This window comes from Odocoileus virginianus, chromosome 2 (genome assembly GCF_023699985.2).
Source record: "Odocoileus virginianus isolate 20LAN1187 ecotype Illinois chromosome 2, Ovbor_1.2, whole genome shotgun sequence".
In the NCBI taxonomy this organism is placed as follows: Eukaryota; Metazoa; Chordata; class Mammalia; order Artiodactyla; family Cervidae; genus Odocoileus; species Odocoileus virginianus.
Window position 1 is genome coordinate 43,730,802 of NC_069675.1, and position 22,284 is coordinate 43,753,085.

Consider the following 22,284-nt stretch of genomic DNA (forward strand, 5'->3'; position numbering starts at 1 on the left):
CACTGTCTGTGGGCACTGCATTTGGCAGGTCGTCTGTACTATGAATGATCTCGTGAGCCAGAAATCTAGAGAGTTCTAAATTATGGCACGTTATATGTAATTCAGGTTCGCACAACTGTATAGATTATACAGCAGAAACTGAAGAGGTAAACCTCAAGTGTTAAAAGTGGCTCTGAAAACCCAGAGTCCTTGCTATAATATGGTAAAGAGATGATAATTGGAGAAGCTGGATGTTTAAAATCAAACTGAGATCTCTCAATATTCTTTGCATGCGCTGCATAAAAACTTAGGGGGTGGTTTGCTGTTGTTCAATCCCTTAGTCATGTCTGACTCTGTGTGACCCCATGAACTGCAGTATGCCAGGCTCCCCTGTCCTTCACCATCTCCTGGAGCTTGCTCAACCTCATGTGCATTGAGTCTGTGATGCCATCCAACCATTTCATCCTCTGTCGCCCTCTTCTCCTTTTGCCTTCAATGTTCCCCAGCATCAGGGTCTTTTCCAATGAGTCGGCTCTTTGCATCAGGTGGCCAAAGTAGTGGAGCTTCAGCATCAGGGGAGTGGTTTAGTTTTGTACTTTTTTAAATGGAAAAAAAAAAAATGTACTTTTTTGTACTGGTTCCTTAGACGATGACTTCATTTAGGAAGTTATGTTTAAGTGACATGTAGAAAGACTATCAGTAATTTTCTTATCCTTTATGGACATTCAACCTAGAAAACCAAACTACTTATAAGACAAATGTAAGGAATCAGCTTCTCCTCTTAGGTTGTTTATAGAAAATACAAAAACACTGAGCATCCTGACCACTGACCAAGCAAGGAGGCATGGACCAAACTCACACAGTAAACCTCCTTTCCAGCATGTGTTGAAATCAGGCTTCGGCAGAAAGGGCAGATGCTTGAGCACCAACTGCCTGATGACAGCCAGTACTGACTCCAGCAGGAAGTCCCCTCCACAATCTTATCTTGATTCTATGTGTGTACTGAGCAAACAGATGCAAATGCCAACAGTCATTACTTCTGGGTGATAAGATCACAGGTGAGTTCTGTTTTATCCTATTTTCCAAAAGTTTTTTAAATAAGTATGCCTTCCTTCAATGAACAGTTTGATAAAAGACAGGTGTTTCAAAGAGATGACAATTCTGAGGGCTATCTGAGTGCAGAAATTGTGTCATACCAAAAGCCTGTGAATGGCAAAGACAAGAGAATGTGCTTGCTGCCAATGAGACTGCTGCCAAAATGGAAAAGAATTTACAGAAGAGGAGGAGGTGTACTCCTGGGACATTTGACTTCTCAATCATTTTCATTAACAGCTCCTGCTCCCCTCAACATTAAAGGAACTGGGCCAAGTTATTTTACTCGGGGCCCAGAGTAAAGGATGCTCATGAGTAGCTAGTCCTCTACAGTCCCAGGAGACAGCACGGGTGGGAGAAAACCAACACAGCCTTGCAGGTGGGGCCAGGAGTGACTGGATGCACCAATGCTTCCAGAAGGATAAAAGAGGAGACGAGAGGTACTGTCCAGTCTTTTCCAGTGGCCCATGGGGGACAGCACCACTGTTCCAACGAGCCCCAGGCATCCAGGCCAGGGTTGCTCTTCGGGTCCACCCACACTCAAGACCCAGGGGCTGTGTGCTACCCTTTCTTCCGTCCCGCCAGGCTCCACTCCTGACGCACACACAGCCAAGGACACGGGGCTGGTCCCACAGCATGTCTACACCCATCTCAAAGCCTTTGGCTATTGTTCCCAGAGGTGACTCAGCAGGAACCAAGGAGCTTAGAGGGACTTCCAACTGACAGAGAGAGGGAGGGACAACTCCAGCTCTGCCTGAGATAATCACGGACCGAGGCATTCCTCACCCTGGGCTCATTTGGACAGATCGCCTGCTGCCTGCCTTGCTCAGATCCGCCGAGGATGCCTATGACCACAGCAGAGACCCACAGATCCACAGGGGCCTGAAAGGGCACCCCAAGGCTGCAGCATCACAGAGGTGGGGCCCCAAGGGGCTTTCTGACCATCTTTCTCTTCTGTCTCTGTTGTAACAAAGATGTGCTTATTGAACTGGCTGAAGCAGCCTGGACTGGTCCAGCAAGAAGCAAGATTCCCTCCCCTGCCTGCTGCAGACCCAAAAAGGACTGCTGGATGATTACAGAAAGTTCTGAGCCACGGCCTGGGGATGTTCTGGGGAAGATTCAGTCGGCATGTTCACGTCCAGTGGCAGCCTCGTTTTCAGGTCCAATCTCAGCAGGTGCTCAGCGATCCTCTGATCTCTGAATGGTGGTGGTTCTTTAGTCACTCAGTCATGTCCGACTCACTCTTGCGACCCATGGGCTGCAGCCTGCCAGGCTCCTCTGTCCATGGGATTTTCCAGGCAAGAATACTGAAGTGAGTTGCCATTTCCTTCTCCAGGGGATCTTCCAGATCCAGGAATCAAACCTAGGCCACTTGATGTCTGCCCATTTGGTTTAATGTTTGGTAAAAAGCCTCTTGATGAAAGTGAAAGAAGAGAGTGAAAAAGTTGGCTTAAAGCTCAACATTCAGAAAACTAAGATCATGGCATCCGGTCCCATCACTTCATGGCAAATAGATGGGGAAACAGTGGAAACAGTGTCAGACTTTATTTTTTTGGGTTCCAAAATCACTGCAGATGGTGAATGCAGCCATGAAATTAAAAGATGCTTATTCCTTGGAAGGAAAGTTATGACCAACCTAGATAGCATATTAAAAAGCAGAGACATTACTTTGCCAACAAAGGTCCGTCTAGTCAAGGCTATGGTTTTTCCAGTGGTCATGTATGGGTGTGAGAGTTGGACTGTGAACAAAGCTGAGCGCCTAAGAATTGATGCTTTTGAACTGTGGTATTAGAGAAGACTCTTTGAGAGTCCCTTGGACTGCAAGGAGATCCAACAAGTCCATCCTAAAGGAGATTAGTCCTGGGTGTTCACTGGAAGGACTGATGCTGAAGGTGAAACTCTGGCCACCTCATGCGAAGAGTTGACTCACTGGAAAAGACCCTGATGCTGTGAGGGATTGGGGGCAGGAGGAGAAGGGGACGGCAGAGGATGAGATAGCTAAATGGCATCACCGACTCGATGGACATGAGTTTGGGTAAACTCCGGGAGTTGGTGATGGACAGCGAGGACTGGCGTGCTGCGATTCATGGGGTCGCAAAGAGTCGGACACGACTGAGCGACTAAACAGAACTGAACTGAAAGTTGTAAGAACAGCACAAAAGATGTTTCCCTGAGCTCTCTGAGAGCAAGCTGCCAGTGTCCTGTCCCATTACTTCAATACATGGTGTGCATTTCCACACACAAAGACAGCCTCCTCCTCAACACAACCCTACCATCAAAACCAGGGTGTTAATACTCACACATGTTCACTGTCATACTCACACACTACTCAAGCTTTATGAATAAGACCCTAGTCTCTAAAATAGAGAACCTCATACCACTAGAATTTCCTTTTAACATCCTAGCTGCTTATCTTTGCTATAAAGTCCTGTCAAATGCCCACCCAGTTAAATCCTGACATTCGAGTTGGTTAAAAAAAAAAAAAAAAAAGGTTTACCTACATACAGCACAGGTAACTCTACTCAGTGTTATGTGGCAGCCTGGATGGGAGGAGAGTTAGGAGGAGGAGAATGGATACATGTATATGTATGACTCAATCCCATTGCTTTTCACCTGAAACTACCACAACATTGTTAATCTGTTTGTTATACTCCAATATAAAATAAAGAATTTTTTTTTTTAAATCCCAAGTTGTCCCGTCTGTGTGTTTTCTTGCAGAAGTAAGTCGCTCAGTCAACCCCACATGGATACGCTTTGAGGAACCTGAGGAATTTCACTTCCAGGACCAGCCCCGCTCCAACCACAAGTCTCAAACCAGACAGCCCGAGGTGTACTTCAGAGAATGGGCAGTGCTCCTTCAACAGCCTCTCTCTGCTCCCGGGTCTGGCGTGAGCTCAGAGAGGCGGAGTCTTGGTGCTAACCACCGGCAGGCGACTGACTGGCCTCAGGTCAGGTCACACAGAGGCCAAAGCTAAGGAGGTCACATAGAGGCCCTGGTGGCAGCCCACTGCTGGTTCAAGACACCATGGGAGGCAGTCAGCAGTGGACATGTGGGCCTTGGAGCCAACCCGCCACTGGTGGCTACTAACAGGTTCTAATGGAACCGTGGTTCTCTAGGCAGCCTGGTCAGTACTTGGGCCTCAGGTAACCACTGAGAAGACAGTTAACCTTTGGGGCTGCAGCAGGTTCCAGCTGCTGTCAAGAAGTAGCAAGAAAGATAGGTCTTTGATAAAATACCTCCCCAGCTAAGAAGATTTAGCACATGGCTTGACAACACCTCACCTGCATGGTTTTAGGAGTCAGGTCATAGAAATACTAAGGCCAGGTCAGAGCCCGGGGATGTGCTGAGCCTTTAAAACGTTATCTGCACTCTGCCAGGAGAAGCAATTCATAAGGACGGTTCCTTGTTATCACTGGAAAAGTTCTCTTTGACTGTTCATGACCATGAGCTGAATAGGAGAGATCTATGGTTGCATGTATGCATCAGTGCACAGCCTGTATGCAAAGAAGTACTCATGTTGTTTTACTTAATTATAAATTATTAAAAGAAAAAAAAGAATGTTATTTGTTTCCTAACAGAGAGCTCTTCGGGGGGAAGGCACTGCTTTTTGTCTGGGGGCTTCCCAAGCGGCACTAATGGTAAAGAGTCTGCCTGCCAATGAAGGAGACAGAAGAGAGTCAGGTTTGATGCCTGGGTCAGAAAGATCCCCGGAAGGAGGGCAGGGCAGCCTAGTATTCTTGCCTAGAAAATGCCATGGACAGAGGAGCCTGGCGGGCTACAGCCCATGGGGTCGCAAAGACTTGGACACGACTGAGCATGCCTACATGCACTGCTTTCTGTCTAACAAAGGATAAGAAGTGATTGAATTAAACTGGCGACCAACCTCAACCCAGTGCAGGAATGTAAAAAAGCAGGAGAGGCTCTGTGGATCACAGGTGTCTGCAGCTAGAGATCTCAACACGTATGTGGTACACAGGGACTTTGCTAGAAAGTCTGTGCTGTTTTGTCCCAAGCCAGGTGTCTGCCCAGGAAATCTTAATCTGACTTTAACCACAGAAGTAGAATCACAAACTGGATGATGTCAAGAGTAGCTATTAGAAGGTTGACACATGTGGTGTGGTTTCTGAGTCTGTTTTCACTATTTCTGATGCACGGTGGAAAGAAAATACATTGGCTCCGTAATCCACCTAGGATCAAACTGGAATTCCGACAACACACAGGTCACAGCGATTTAAACAGGAAGACTTGGAAGGCTTAGCTCTAAAGACCAGCGGGAGGCAGGAGAGGATGGGGAAAGTCTTCACACTTTCCTTCTCAACACTGATGCTGTGGCAGGTCTGATGATGGAGAGATAAGTCACTACACCACAGTGACCTCTAGTTGGGCGCCTCCCTTTTGAGTCACACTGCTTGAGGGGTCGATGGAGGACTCAAGCCCAGATAACAAGGTCTCTTTGTCCAAGAAAAGCAAGCCTTTGGGTGAGCAGGGTAAACACATCAAAGCGAAAAAGACCAACCACGAAGGGGGGCGTTTCTCCCAGGCAATGGGAATACTGGACCCCATGAGCCTTTAGAGCAGGGGTCCCTAATCTCCGGGATCTAACGCCTAATGATCTGAGATGGAGATGATGTGAGAATGATAGAAATAACATGCACAATAAATATAACATGTTTGAATCATCCTGGAACCATCCTCTCCCCTCCAGTCTTGTGGAAAACTGTCTTCCAAGAAAACAGTCCCTGGTGCCAAAAAGGTTGAGGACCACTGCTTAGACTATAAATATTAACTGCTGTGGATAGATACGGATGTTCAGAACATAACTTGGTTGGTGTTTTTACAGTAAATAACGGTTGGTGCAAATGTTTCCAAGGCTTGACGGGGGAGGAAGGGTGGTTAGTCCCCAGAAAAGGAGCACGGCTCCCCAGCACAGCTCTTGAGTGCCAAGGAGAGCTGCACAGAGAGAGTTACAGAGGAGCGAATGCTGATTCTATTTAAGGAAGAGCTTTCTAGCAATCTGTGTTCTCCCAAAATGGAACTAGCTGGCTCCGTGGAAGGAGACATGAGCCTGCAGAGCTGGGTGGCCATCTGTTGGGGTGGGGGAGAAAAGACTGGCACTCCACACGTGGACAAGCTGGCTGAGTGATGCCCCTGAGTCCTGGGAGTCCCAGAGACTGACCATGGCTCATGGAAAACCGAACCAGAGCACAGATGTGCTTCACAGCTCAGCTGTCTTCTCGTTCTAAAAGCTGAAGGGAGGAAGGACAAGCTGTTCAAGGGGATTTGTGGGTAACTTGGAGGTCTACCTTCACCTTATTTCACTCCCCAGCAATCCATCCCATTTCTGGGTGTTTCATTCTTTATTGGACTTCCCCAATAGCTCAGAGGTAAAGAATCCACCTGCCAATGTAGGAGATGCGTGTTTGATCCCTGGGTCGGGAAGATTCCCTGGAGGGGGAAAAGGCAACCCACTCCAGGTTTCTTGCCTGGAAAATCCCATAGACAGAGGAGCCTGGCAGGCTACAGTCCGTGGGGTCACAAAGAGTCAAACATGACTTAGCGACTAAACAACATCATTCTTTACTAGAATCTTGAGAATATATTTTTTAAAAATGATAAGAAAAGAGACAAAACAAATCAACAATGTTGAGCATCTCCCAAAAAAAGGGACTTGAGTGGATGAGGAAAAGAAGAAATAAAACTAAGTTCAGGGCACTCCTAAAGTATTTACCTAGTCACGCTTTCTGGAATTCTAGATCACAGTTAATGGAGAGTTATACGCACAGGACAACAGTGTTTCTTTCAAGTGACAAGTTTGGAAAAAAAGACAAACGGGTGTCACTTTCATGGAAAAGAATCAGATTGCTCATGAAAAGCGGAATTTCTCCATTGGGCAGAGTCTACAGTAGCTGATGTGACCCACACACAGGCCAGTGTCTCATTTCTCTTTCAGAGTATAGAAATAACCTAACCCATGACACAAAATTACTCCCCAGTGGGTGAAGGCTTTGTATGGTTTCAAAGAAAGTCAGTTGACTTTTCAAGGTTGCAGAAAATGAAAGATGAATACTTTGCAACACTCATCACACTCAGAGCTTAATTTTCCTTTCAGTTTCCCTACCCGTTCCCCTCCCTCAAACGAAACTAATTCTCAGGTTAGAAATAAAAAGGAAAACTTCAAGGACATGTAACATGGGTAATAACACTGACCTATTTCGAGAGCAAACTCTCCCGTGACAGCCAGTGGTCTCAGGGTCCACTGTACGGTGCTCACGGAAGGAGACACCATGGACCTGACCTTCAGGAAGTAACTCTTACCCCCTGTGCAGCTGTGACTACTGCAAGGAAGCCTGATGCCCACACGAAGGCGAGACCAGACACCATCAACTCCAGTGGACCCAGGTGGCCTCTCTCATGTCCAGACACCAAGGAAGGGGACAGGCGCATGGGAAGAAAGCCAGGTACCCAGCTGGCCCCCTGTGAGTCACCCCAGCGGCCTCGGCATCATATCGCCCCCTCTGAGTCCCCACCTTAGCTGCCACCGTGTGCAACTGTGGCATGAAATGCCACCAACTCAACAGGGGGAAACAATTCACCAGGTTCCAGGTGATTTTCACCATCTCCTCCTCTACTTGCAAACGTTCCATGCACAGGATTTTGTGGGAGAAAAGACTGGAGGGAATGACCCGGGCGGAGCTGTAGATGTGCCTGGAGGGGCTAATTCCCATCTCAGGCCCCTCCAGAACATTGATGCCAGGAGACTGAGATGTGCAGGGGGGGAGGTGGAGGTTCAAAACACACAGAAGTGTCAGCTTACAGAAACCTCCAAACTTGAACATCTTAAGGAAACGACAAACAGACCATTTCTGCACTGCATCTCTCAAAGTCCAGAGACTTCAGAAGTAGAAAGATGCCTTTTTTCCTCAAACACAAATGAAAATGACAACTCCTCCTACTCCCCGCCCTGAGAGTGCCCACCCTCTAGGATGGGACGAGCTGGGATTCAGCCCAGGGTCCCGCCACGCCCGCCACTCACCGAGAGTGTCCTTGATGTTCTTCACCAGGGAGCCCTTCTTCAGGCTGTTCTTCCTCTCCACGTAGTTGGACGGCACATAGCCTGTCCGGTTGGCTGCGTTGCGAACCCGCCACCACGTCTTGGAGTCGTCCAGTAGCCACAGGCGCTCGTTCTTCTTGATGTCCAGCTCCTGATCCTGCTGGGCCGTGTAGTCCCACTTGGCTATGACGATGACCTCCTCTGTCATCTTTCATGGAGTCCTTCTGCCAGCAAAACATTTGTAAGAGAGTCATTAGAGCTCTGGCCAAACACCACTGCATCCACTTGGAAAACTACGCCCTGACAGCTTTTATTACAACTTGGCAACCATCAAAAAGAATGAAGTGACGCCATTTCCAGCAACATGGATGGACCTAGAGATTATCATACTGAGTGAGTCAGACAGAGAAGGGGAGATATTGTATGACATCCCTTATATGTGGCATCTAAAAGGACATGATACAAATGAATCTTACTTACAAAACAGAAACAGACTCAGAGACTTAGAGAACAAACTTATGGTGGCCAGGAGGAAGGCTGGGGGAAGGGATAGTTAGGGAGCATGGGATGGACAGGTACACACTGCTATATATAAAATGGATAACCAAAATGGACTTACTGAGGAGCAGTCTGCTCAATATCATATGGCAGCCTGGATGAGAAGGGAGTTTGGGTGAGAATAGATACATGTGTATGTATGGCTGAGTCCCTTTGTTGTTCACCTGAAACTATCCCAACATTGTTAAGCAGCTATACTCCAATACAAAATAAAAGGTTTAAAAAACAAGTCTGCAACTGGCTGTCTCTGGGGTCTTGAAAAAACTCTAAGATGCCCTTTCATCAACAAGTTTTAGTATTTTGTTTACAAATGGTGACCTTATCAAGCAAATCTTAATTTTGCACAGTGGGAACTGTACGCTTTGCTTAAAACAACAAAAACTTTCCAAAACCTTCTACATAAAATAACCGTATCATAATTAAATATGTTCAGTTCAGTCACTCAGTCGTGTCCTACTCTTTGCGACCCCATGGACTGAAACACGACATGTCCCCCTGTTCATCGCCAACTCCCGGAGTTTACTCAAACTCATGTCCATTGAGTCGGTGATGCCATCCAACCGTCTCAGCCTCTGTTCATTGGTTAAGCAACACCAGATTCTTGCGGCTGACATTGTTACATCCATTTTCTCAGGATAAGCTGAATTTTCTGAATTTAATGACTGTGACACATCCAAACAAGTGTGGTATCCTGGACTGAATCCTCAAATATGAAAACTAGTGAAATCCAAGTGAAGTCTGGGGCTTCCCTGGTGGTTCAGAGGTAAAGAATCTGCCTGCCAATGCAGGAGACATAGTTTTGATCCCTGGGTCAAGAAGATCGCCTGGAGGAGGAAATGGCAACCCACTCTAGTATTCTTGCCTGGGAAATTCCATGAACAGAGGAGCCTGGTGGGCTACAGTCCATAAGGTCACAAAGAGTCGGACATGACTGAGTGACTAAATAACAACAGCAACAAAGTGAAGTTAGTCAACAGTTTACCACTAACCAACTCTTACTTTTGACAAATGTCCCTTGTCAAGTAAAATGTTAGCACTTAGGAAAACTGAGTGAGGGATATTTGGAATGCTTTGCACTATCTTTGCAGCTTTTCCATAAATAGGAAATCATTCTTGGAACCTGAAACACAGATGTTTACAGTGGCTTCATTCATAACTGCCAAGATTTGGGAGCCATGCAGTTGTCCATCAGTAGGTGATGGGTAAATCAACTGTGGTCCATCCAAATAATGGAATATTATTGTTGTTGTTTAGTTCCTGAGTTGTGTCTGACTCTCTGAGACCTGCCAGGCTACTCTGTCCATGAGATTTTCCCAGACAAGAATACTGGAATGGGTTGCCATTTCCTTCTCCAAGGGATCTTCCCAATCCAAGGATTGAACCTGTGTCTCCTGCACTGGCAGACAGTTTCTCTACAACTGAGCCACCAGGGAAGCCCCAGTGAAATATTACTCAGTGATAAAAAGAAATGAGCTGCCAAGCCATGAAAAGACATGGAGGAACTTCAGATGCATAAGACTACGTGGAAGCAGCCCATCTCAGAAGGCTACAGACTGTATGATTCTCACAAAGACTCTCTCCTTGAACACACTTGAGTCAGACTCCTCTGTGCAGACTAGACATCAATTTGTGTACTTCTGTGTCTCTCTCTGCATTCTAGCAAGAATCCTGCTGAGTTGCTGGACCCTTACCGAGGTGATGCCTGTTCTCAGGAGGCATCCTGTGAGGTCAGTGCAGCCAGAACGCCCTCTCACCTCTGATGCTTCCTCTCACCTGCTCTCCAGCCCCTCACTCCTGGACTACAACCCCCTCCCTCTTCCCTCCTGCAGGTGGATGTGAGGCCAGTCTCTCCCCACTATGGCAAAAGTCCCTCAAAGTACTTCCCTGAGTAAAATCAGCTAAACCATGCTTTAAGAAATGTCATGTTTTCGTCACTAATTCCAAGAACATAACATTCCGGAAATGGCAAAACTATGGAGACATTGCAAAAATCAGAGACAGGGAGAGATGACGAGGTGGAACACAGGGATTTTTAGAGCAGTCCGACAATTCTGCACAATATAATAATAGTGGACGCATGTCATGACACGTGTCAAGAACCACAAAATGTGCAATACCAAGAGTGAACCATAATACAAAACTACTCCAAAATCAGAAGTTTATTAAAACAACAAAGAATTCAGCATATTATATACCTCAACAAGTCAGTTTTGGAAGTAACAAATAGTAAAAATATATCTGAATGAATACAATAACTATTGTGTTTATTTTATTTATTTATTGTACTTATTGTATGTATTTACTGTATTTAGTTCTTCAGTCATATCTAACTCTTTGTGACCCCCCCATGAATCCACCAGGCTCCTCTGTCCATGGAATTCTCCAGGCAAGAATACTGGAGTGGGTTGCCACTTCCTCCTCCAGGGGTTCTTCCCAACCCAAGGATCAAACCCACATCTCCTGTATTGGCATGCAGATTCTTTACCACTCAGCTACTGGGGAAGCTCAACAATGATTATAGTTATGAGCTATTTCATAACTTCTCAGGTAGAAGATGGGCCAGTATGTTTGCAACAGAAAAATTCAACATTCAGTCCTTTAAATGACTACACATTTACTCAAAACTAGGAAGATATGAATAATGGAAAGACTCTTGACTCAAACCCTCTTCTGACAGGGAAGAGTTCTCATTATTTATAGGGGCGACTTCAGGATGACAGAGGGGACCTAGCGCACTGACTCCGCAAAAGAATGAATCCCATTTTTAAATAACATGACACTCTCTGCTGCTAGATGCTAAAGACACTTATAAATAATACATGTTCTCCTCCTTCATGAATTAACTTCCAAACTTACAGATAAAAAACCTTGGGGGAAGGAGGAGATGATTAACAAACCTTATGCATAATGTACACAATATCCAGGAAGACAGTTTACACAAAGCTCATTTCCAAACTGTAGGCAATATTGTTATCTACTTTCAGAAAATCTCAAGTCCATGGGTGTCTCCATACGTACTGAACTCACAGTCGGGTTTGATTTTTGAAGGTCATGGAGGTTGTTTCTCTTTTTTCAGTCATGAGGGGAGGGGCCCGAGCAGTAACAGGAATGGGGTTCAGAGAGTATTTTATTGGGATACCAGGTTTGTATCTTAATTACAGTTGTTTTAAAGAGAGATTTGAACAAGAACAGCACATCACTTAAGACCAATCAAAGCAATCTATAAATTTTCTGCACAATTTAACTGCGTGAAAAAGATGGTAAGTTAGGCTCTGGCTGGCATGGTAGGTTTCAGTGCAGGTTGACAATCGCAGGGAAAGGAGCCTGGAGCACTCTGTGCCTGGCTCCACCCCCATTGGTCACCTGGGACCCCTAGGAGCGGGGGCTGAACATCCCTAGCATATCACAGGCCTCAGGTGACTCCAACAGCCCTCCTTGAAGGTGCTCCTCCTGGGTCCAGAGCAGGGACTGTTGGAAGTGAGTGCTCAGTCCAGGGGAGGACACTGGTATGCACAGGGTGTTCGTTCACTCTCCAAACACCCACCTCTCCGGGAAGTGTGAACTTTAAGAAAAGAGAAAATCAGAGATTCAGAGACTTGCTGAACAACAGAGCCAGGACTTGAGCCCAAGGTTGTGCTCCTGTTCTCACTTCTTGAGTGAGTGATCACAGCCCACCATCAACAACCATCTCACCCTAGCAATCACAGCTCTCCATCAACAACCACCTCACCCCAATGACAACACTCCCCCATCAACAACCACAACAATAACCACACCCCCCCATCAACAACCAATCACAGTCAATGCACAGGTCTACCCACCCCACCCACCAGCACCCAGGCCACAGACCCCATTTTGCCTTCCCTTGGCCATTCAGGCTGTAGTGGCCGCTGGCTGGATGGCCATTCGGGAGGGAGCTGTTGGTAAGGGTAAGAGGGGCGAGAGTGGGGGTTCCACCCGAGGTCCTGGGAAACTGTTCTAGGAGGCCAGGAGGAGCCAGTCCTTCCATTGATGAAAAGTGTGCTATGAGTGTAGGATGAACTGTGTAGTAAGAAGAGGCTGGTGCTGAATTAAGATTATTCCCCAATATAAACCAGATGTACAAATTGACTTAAATTCCTAATACGGAAAAGCCATCCAACAGAAGAAAGTCTGAGGAAGTACCTTCTAACTGACTACAGAACTTTTAAATCAGAAATGGGACTCTGATGTGGTCTAGGACTTACCGAGGTCAGATATAAAGCATAGTGCACATTTACCCCTCCAGCTTGGGCAGGTAAAGAAAATCAAATTTTTGCCTTCCTTCACTAAGCTAGTATTCACCCACCTATAGCCAACAGAAAGAAGAGCCACAAAGTTAATATTTTGCAGCCAGATCATGTTTCATGTCATGTGACCAGTCATATAATTTTAAGAGTTACTGATAGAGATTAGCAAGAAAAACCCTATTTTATACTGAATTAAAGAAACTCAGAAAATCTAACATGCTAAGCTGCTTTTTCAAGTCTTGGGTGGAAGAAGATTAAAAAAAAAAAACAAAACCCCAAACAGACTGGAATGGTTATAAAACTTTCTTGGCCCGGCAGTTGTCACTAACTCCTAAAATAATATCAATCCTATTCTGGGACTCTCTAAAAAGGATCCTGTTAACTGTGGCTTGCTGCTTTAGGGCTGGGTTACATAATTCTCAGAACAACCAACACCCCAAAATGCTCACAGACACTCCCAAAGGGGTCTCGGGAGCCAAGCTGAACCACTCGGTCATAACTGCAAACAGAAAACCTGAATAAAGTCTGGGGTTCCGGATTTCCCAGGTGGTCCAGTGGCTAAGATTTCTTGCCCACTGTGCAGGGGATCTGGGTTCAATCCCCGGATGGGGAGCTAGATCCCATATGCAGCAACCCTGAGTTCACATGCTGCAACTAAAGACCTTGAGTGCCACAATGAAGATCAAAGACCCCACAATTAAGACCCACACGACCAAGCAAATAAAAATAAACATTAAAAAAAAAAATCTGGGCTTAAGGCTTAACTGGGCCTTCTGTGCATCCCCCTGGCCTTCCTCTCATTCTGTAGGATGAGATAGCAGTTCCTGCTTCACTTCAGGAGGTACCCAGACCCCTGGAAGCAGCCCAGTGATGTCGTGATTAAGGGGTGAGGGTCATACAGGCCTGGATTGGAGTGGGCTGTGCACCTCAGGCCAGCTGCCCTTCTGTCGTGTAGGACAAGAAGAACACCTCCTCCAGGAGTTTGTGAAAACAGCTCTGAGCCCCCTGCCCACACATAGACTCAGAATGGGAATCCCAGCCAGCATGAGAGCACTATGCATGCCATAGCACTGATGGTTAGTGTCAGGGGGCCAGGCGCCAAAATCTCCTGCCCAGTACTCTAGCATGTAAGAGAGGACAGTGGAAGACGCTCAGACTTTGGGATGAGACCCTTCTCATGGGTTTGAATCCTGACTCAGGCACTTTCCAGCCCATGGATGTGGACAGGTTATCTTACATCTTTAAGCCTCAGTTTCATCATTCATTCATTGTCTCTGTAGATCCATTGTCTCTGCTTCACAGGGTGACTGCAGACCTGGGATGAGCTCACAGTTAGGAAACAACCCCACGGGCACCAGGGGGATGCTAGCAGCTCCTCCTATGACTGGGCTTCCCTGGTGACTTGGCAGTAAAGAATTCGCCTGCCAAGGCAGTAGATATGGGTTCCAATCCCTGGGTCAGGAAGATCCCCTGGAGGAGGAAATAGCAACCTACTCCACTATTCTTGCCTGGAGAATCCTATGGACAGAGGAGTCTGTCCATGGGGGGCTACAGTGCATGGGGTTGCAGAGTTGGACACAATTTAGCAACTAAAAACAACAATCTTTGACCGTGTGCCCCTCCCCATGGAGGAAGGTGTGCCAAGCCTGTCTGTTCTTTATTTTCTCTTTTACATGTAGTGTATTTTTGTGCCTTAGGGAAGCGGTAATACCTTGACTCTCGTCATGGCTTAATTAACTTGCTGAGAGCTGGAGCAGCATGAGATTCCATATCGTGTCTTACTTGAAGTTGAAGTCTAGCAGCTGTAATTAGTGATACGCTTGCAGAAAGCCACCAACTGGCCTTTCTGTTCCCCCCAGGGCATCACAGGCTCTGGCCAACTCCTGTCAAATGAGTTGGCATCTGGCAAGTCTTATCTACCACGCAACCTGAAACTTTAATAAAGAATTTATAAGGTCTTTTAAAGTTGCTTCTGGCACTGTTTCTCTGAGTGGGTCTCCTTAAAGCAAGTTACTATTTTAAAGTATTTGCAAGATAAACAGAGGGAGGAAAACAGTGTGATAAATGAGAGAAAACAATGAAAGTGTTATTTTTGTTTGGACTGACCTTGGCATGGAAACTCGTGGCATTCTTTTTCCATGGGCTGCTGTAGGCACTTGCATAGACTTAGTGGCTTGAAACAGCCCAAGTTCATTCCCTTACAGTTCTGTGGGGCAGAAGTCCCACCTGGGTCTCCCTGGGGCTGAGTCAAGCTATGGGCAGGGCCATGTTCCTTCTGGAAGATCCAGGGAAGAATGGTCCTTATGCATTCCAACTTCTGGGCACTGCCCTGGTCCAGGCAGGTTCTTCTCTTATTCTTCTGCCTCCTCTCCTGCTCACAGGGCCTCTGTGGTCACAAAGGCCTGCAAGGGTGTTCCCTCAAGATGAGCTGATCAGTAACCTCCTTTCCCCCGCGTTTCCCCATGTAGCCTGACATAGTCACAGGTTTCCAAGGAGGAGGATGTGGACATATTTGGAGGCCAGGCTAATATTCTTCCTACTTGTTTAATTGCTAAGTTGTGTCTGACTTTGCGACCCCATGGACTGTAGCCCTCCAGGCTCCTCTGTCCATGGCATTCTCCAGGAAAGTATACTGAAGTGGGTTGCCATACTGAAAACCTCTATTTGAGTGAATTTCTATAATAATTGGTTGACCACATTGAAGGCATGAGCTCTTATAAAGAAAAAGCTTAAGACCCATATTGAAGTAGATTACCTTATTGGACTAATTCAGAATGTATGTTGAAAATCAAGGTAAGGATGACTTTTTTCCCCCATGTAGTCAGTCTCTTTTCTTACCGGTTGCTCTCTAACCCAATTATCTGCTCATAGCTCTATAGTTGGATACGTCTCTATCTATGTGTGCACACAGGTATTTTTCTGAAATTACAGGTTAATATGCTAGCAGTAAAATATTACACTTGTTTTGTTGGTCCTTCTGTCTCTGTTTTGAATTGAATTCAATAATCATATTCTATCCATGTAAGGTTTATATTACACAATGGGACTGGCAACATTTTAAAGCTGTTTATGACCCTGATCTTCTCTGAGGCTGGCTAGATCAGTCATCCTGTAGAAGGGTGATGAGGCAGGTGCATATTAACCTTGAATCATCAATGCCTTTCCTTGACCTTCCCATTAGGCCAGGCGGCTGTAGCCTCAGCAGCCGCTGTCAACACATAACGGGCTTTCCCACAGTGAACAGGTGAACAGGTAACCTCAGGTGATGCAGGTGATCCTGGGGAAGGAAAGCCTCATCTGCACTAAAGAGGGCCCACCCTGCTCTTCATGAAGGAGCCCGTCCTGTGGTCACTCCCAATTCTCTTGGCTGGGTCATTCCGCTCTCCTGGATTGTCTTTCCTGCCTGCTAACAGCAGACACTGTCCATTAGTCATTGAAGGGCCGCCCTCCACTCCGCTCCCTGGAGCACCCAGCCCTGCTTCACGTCCTCCCCTCCTCTCTTACAGGCCCCTCCTCGGGCTTCTGACCTAGGCTGTCTGGGGGCCTTGACTCCATCCTTTTGCCCCCTCTCTAAACAAGCTGCTCCCAAGTGTGGCCTCCAGCCCTGCTCCCCCAGACGCAGACTCCTCCCCCACCTCTGAGACACCTCCAACTGTTCTCCAAACTCACCCAAACAAAACTCTTCACCATTTACATCAAATAACAGCAAAAGAAAACCAACCAGAGGGCGACCACAAAATCCACCCCCTCCGCCTCCCCAGGCCCCCTCTGAGTCTATGAGCATAAGATAAGCATCTGTCCAGGTGCCCACAAGGCAAAAAATCTTGGCATGTCTCGCAGAATACGCGCACCCCATTCATTTCATCAGCAAACCCGTCAGTTCGCCTTCAAAATACTTCTCAAATTTTACCACCACTGGACCCTCCACTGCCCAGCTCCAAGCCAACTCCACCTGGGCCCAGACCACACAGTTTTTTCCCCTCAATGGTCTGTCTCTGCCCTCAAGGTCTGCCTCCCCGGCAGGGCAGTAAACAGACAGTAGGTTGTGTCTCCTCCGTTCAAGCCTCGCGCCCTTCCCATCACAGGAGAACACAATCTGAGGCCAGCTCTTCCTCCAAGCTCACACTCCCTGCTCCTCTTGCCTCCCCTGCCCCCTCTCCCCCTTCCCAAATTCACAGCCCACCCTGATGAAACCACGTCTCTGCCCAGCTCAACTGAAAGAACTGCTGCATCACAACTACTGCATCCACCACACCCCACCCCCCGCCATTTCCCTGCTCTGCTTTCTCTCTCCCTGGCACTTATTGGGACCTCACATACCTTTTTATTGTCTGTTTTCTCGCTGAATAAGATGCCTTGCACACAAGGATTGTGTCTCCTCATAAACCAAGCACTTAGAAGGGCCTGAGCCCGTGTCCCCAGCGAGCACGTGGACCCCAGCATGGATGCTCTTTGCCAGCAGCTGCGTGACCTCCACCACCAGACCTCTCATGGACACAGGACACTGAGATGCTGCTTCCTGTGCTCAAGTCCTGATGTGCAGCTGGATTCACACTTAAGGAACTTTATTTAAAACAATCTCACCTTAGATAGGGGCTTCCCTGGTGGCTCGGTGGTCAAGAATCTACCTGCAATGCAGGAGACCCAGGTCTGATTCCTGGGTAGGGAAGGTCCCCTGGAGAAGGGGATGGCAACCCACTCCAGTATTCTTGCCTAGGAAATCCCATGGATAGAGGAGCCTGGTGGGCTACAGTCCATGTGGTCGCAGAGAGTCAGACACAACTGAATGACTAACACATACTTTCACACTCACCTTTGATACCATCATTGTTATTCTACATAATAAGGGCTCTTCATTCATGAGGGAAGCCATGGAATAATTTCAATTAAAATTTAAAATTTTGTGTCATTCAGCTACTTTGAGTAAAAGGGGAAAAGTACACAGAATATACATAAATATTCATGAAATATAGATCAATAATGAAGGGCAAAATTCCAACTTTTCCTGACAACTGATGAGAGCAGCAACAGAAAAGGAAAGATGAAAGTTCAGCAAAGCTCATTAAACTACTGAGGAGGCGCTGTCTCACACCTGGAGATATACCTGTCAATAAAATGATAGCATTTGAAAACTTTGCATTTATCAGTCCCCAAATTTAAAAACAGGATGTTGAACACCGAAGCAACACAAAGCAGACACATAATCCTTCCAGCAGAGCTGTAATATAAGACTCCCTTTTATAGGAAAGCATGAAAGTGCATAAATAGTGGTATCATAGCTGGCACAGTAAAAGATCATTCTAGTTCAAATAAATCTCGATTCTCTAATGGGAATTACCAATCCTCCCAGATCAAAATATGATCAAACTGGCAATGTGTATGGAAACACAAAAGACCCCGAACAGCCAAAGCAATCTTCGGAAAGAAGAACGGAGCTGGAGGCATCACCCTTCCTCATTCAGACTACACTACAAAGTTACAGTCATCAATATGTAACATACAGACAGTATGGTACTGGCACAAAAACAGAAATACAGACCAATGGAACAAGATAGAAAGTCCAGGGATAAACCCACACACCTATGGACACCACCTTATCTTTGACAAAGGAAGCAAGAATGTACAATGGGGCAAAGACAGCCTCTTCAATAAGTGGTGCTGGAAAACTGGACAGCTACGTATGAAAGAATGAAATCAGAACACTTCCTGACACCATACACAAAGATAAACTCAAAATGGATTAAAGACCTAAATGTAAGGCCAGAAACTGTAAGACTCTTAGAAGAAAACATAGAATGCTCTCTGACATAAATCACAGCAAGATCCTCTATGACCCACCTCCTAGAGTAATGGAAATTATAACAAAAATAAACAAACGGGACCTAATTAAACTTAAAAGCTTTTGCACAGCAAAAGAAACTATAAACAAGGTAAAAAGGCAACCCTCAGAATGGGAGAAAATGACAGCAAATGAAACAACTGACAAAGAATTAGTCTCCAAAATATATAAGCAGTTCATGCAGCTCAATACCAGAAAAACAAACAACCCAATCAAAAAGTGGGCAGATGATCTAAATAGACATTTCTCCAAAGAAGACATACAGATGGCTAATGAACACTTGGAAAGATGCTCAACATCATTCATTATTAGAGAAAAGCAAATCAAAACTACAATGAGGTTATCACTTTGTTCCGGTCAGAATGGCCATCATCGAAAAATCTACAAACAATAAATGCTGGAGAGGGTGTGAAGAAAAGGAAACCCTCTTGCACTGTTGGTGGGAATGCAAATTGATACTGTGGATGTAGATTGGAGGAGATTTCCTAAAAAACTAGGAATAAAACTACCATATGACCCAGCAATCCCACTACTGGGCACATACCCTGAGGAAACCATAATTGAAAAAGACACATGTACCTCAATGTTCACTGAAGCACTATTTACAATAGCTAGGACAAGGAAGCAACCTGATGTCCATCAACAGATGAATGGATAAGAAGTAGTGGTATACATATATACAATGGAATATTAGCTATAAAAAGGAATGCATGTGAGTCAATTTTAGTGAAGCAGATGAACCGAGAGCCTATTATACAGAGTGAAATAAGTCAGAAAGATTAAAAAAAATATCGTGTATTAACCCATATAAATGGACTCTAGAAAGATGGTACTGATGAGCCTATTTACAGCGCAGCAATGGAGACACAGACATAGAGAACAGACTTGGGGACACAGCGGGGGAAGAAAAGGGTGGGACGAACTGAAAGAGTAGCACTGAAACCTATACACTGCCATATGTAAAACAGAGAGCCAGTGGGAATTTGCTGTGTGAAACAGGGAGCTCAATCCAGGGCTCTGTGACAATCTAGAGGGGTGGGGCGCGGAGGGAGGTGGGACAGAGGTTCAAGAGGGAGGGAATAAATGTATTCCTATGGCTGATTCACACTGATGTGTGGCAGAAACCAACACAATGTTGTAAAGCAATTATCCAATTAAAAATAAATAAATAGAAGAAAGAAAAAATATGATGAAATTGGGACTTCCTTGATGATCCAGTGGTTAAGATTTCACTTTCCAATGCAGGGGGTACAGGTTTGATCCCTGGTTGGGGAGCTAAGATCCCACATGCCTCAAGGCCAAAAAACCAAAACATAAAACAGAAGCAATATTGTAGCAAATCCAATAAAGACTTCAAAAAATGATCCACATCAAAAAAAATTTAAAAAATAGGATACTTGTAAAGAAACCACTACATACAATGACAAAGGACTGGTTCCCAGAATATATAAAGAGTCCTGCAGTTCAAGAAGAAACAGAACAACAACTCAGTTGAAAGCAAGTGGAGACAAAGTCATTCATTGTCCAGAAGGACAGCACAGATGATGAATCAACTCAGAAAAGCTCACTGCGTCCATGATTTAAGACCACAGGCGGATGCCTTTTAACACTAGATGGACAGAAATGGGTCAGGTCAATGATGTGAGCATCAGGGAGGCTGGGAGGCAGTGGAGATCCTCCTGTTGTGCCAGGACAGGAGGAAGGCAGCTCTGCCTGGGAAGAAGATGTGGGGTTGACTGGAAAGGTGGATGCTGACACAGTACTAGGAGACATCTCCACGCCTCATCCGCAGCACAGAAATTGTGCTTGGTTCAGAGCAACCCTGCTTCTGACAGTTAAAGAGGGGCTTTGAAAAAGTGCAAGTGTCAGTCGCTCTGTCGTGTCTGTCTCTTTGCAACCCCATGGACTGAAGCTAGCCAGGCTCCTCTGTCCACAGCATTTTCCAGGCAAGAAAACTGGAGTGGGTAGGCATTCCCTTCTCTGGGGGATCTTCCCAACCCAGGGATTGAGCCCGAGTCTCCTGCACTGGCAGACGGATTCTTTACTGTCTGAGCCACCAGGGGAGCCCACCACACCTGGGGGTGGGTGCCAAATGTCCACTTTGATTTTGGTCCCTGTTTTTCTTGGGTTATATGTATTTTTGATACTGAGTTGCTTGTTGCTGTCATTGTTTAGTAATTAAGTCCATGAGGTCGCAAAGAGTCGGACATGGCTTAGTCACTCGGTGATGCCATCCAACCATCTCATCCTCTGTTGTCCCCCTCTCCTCCTGCATTCAATCTTTCCCAGCATCAGGGTCTTTCCCAATGAGTCAACTCCTCTTGTCAGGTGACCAAAGTACTGGAGTTTAGCTTCAGTCCTTCCAATGAATATTCAGGGTTGATTTCCTGTAGGATTGACTGGTTTGATGTCCCTGCTGACCAAGGGACTCTCAAGAGTCTTCTCCAGAACCACAGTTCAAAAGTGTCAGTTCTTCAGCATTCAGCTTTCTCTATGGCCCAACCCTCATATCTGTACACGACCCCCTGGAAAAACCATTAGCTTTGACTATCCAGACCTTTGTTGGCAAACTGTTATCTCTGTGAAAGTGAAGTTGCTCAGTAATGTCCAATTCTTTGCAACCCCATGGACTGTAGCCTACCAGGCTCCTCAGTCCTTGGGATTTTCCAGGCAAGAATACTGGAGTGGGTTGCCATTTCCTTCTCCAGGGGATGTTCCTGACCCAGGGATTGAACCCAGGTCTCCCACATTGTAGCCAGATGCTTTACCATCTGAGCGACCAGGGAAGCTAACATTGGAGAATTGAAACTGAGGCTTTCCCTTGGCAGATTAAATCTGTGTGTAGAGAAAGAAAGTGAAGTTGCTCAGTCTTGTCCAACTCTTTGGGACCCTTTGGACTGTAGCCTACCAGGTTCCTCTATCCATAGAATTTTCCAGGCAAGAGCACTAGAGTGTTTCCTTCTCTAGGAGATCTTCCCAACCCAGGGATCGATCCTGGGTGTCCAGCAATGAAGGCAGATGCTTTACCATCTGAGCTACCAAGTTATCTCTGTCGGTGTCACAAAATCTACTCCAAGAACTCAGATTAAGGGCACAGGCTCTTCGTGCCCGATCCCTCCAACCGAAGCGAGGCTGACTTGGGGGCAGTCCTCAGATTCCCTGCATTTCCCACTCATTCCCTGAGTCCTGGGCAGCAGGGTGGTGGGCGAGGGGGGGGGGGGGGCACCAGAAAGAAAGCAGCATTCTACAGAAACGGCCCCCTGTGGATGAAGTATTCCACTTCCCCTGGTGAGCTGGGGGCTGCCCTGGGCTGCCCCCGACCATGGCCTGCCCACTTGTGCCTGGGGAGGTCTGCACACAGTTAGGTGGGAGAGCCAAGGCAGGCCAGAGAGCCTCCACCAATTCCATCAATTTACGTGTCAATGTGACTATCAGTCAAAGTCGACTCCGAGAGGCTCAGAAGGCAGATGTCATTTCACAGTGAGATGCAGGGTTG

At 46.3% G+C, this 22,284-nt stretch overlaps 1 protein-coding gene across 3 annotated transcripts in view; it reads right to left on the reverse strand.

Annotated features, from left to right (window-relative positions):
- Positions 1-22,284, reverse strand: part of NCK2 (NCK adaptor protein 2) — a 112,423-nt gene that overhangs the window by 18,005 nt on the left and 72,134 nt on the right. For 2 of the 3 annotated variants that reach the window (XM_070479104.1, XM_070479101.1), the window contains exon 3: positions 8,106-8,347. In XM_070479104.1, the coding sequence (XP_070335205.1) occupies positions 8,106-8,331 (226 nt within the window). In that variant the 5' untranslated portion in view covers positions 8,332-8,347. The remainder of the gene's footprint in view (positions 1-8,105; positions 8,348-22,284) is intronic. The other variant, XM_070479107.1, reaches the window with a different exon arrangement.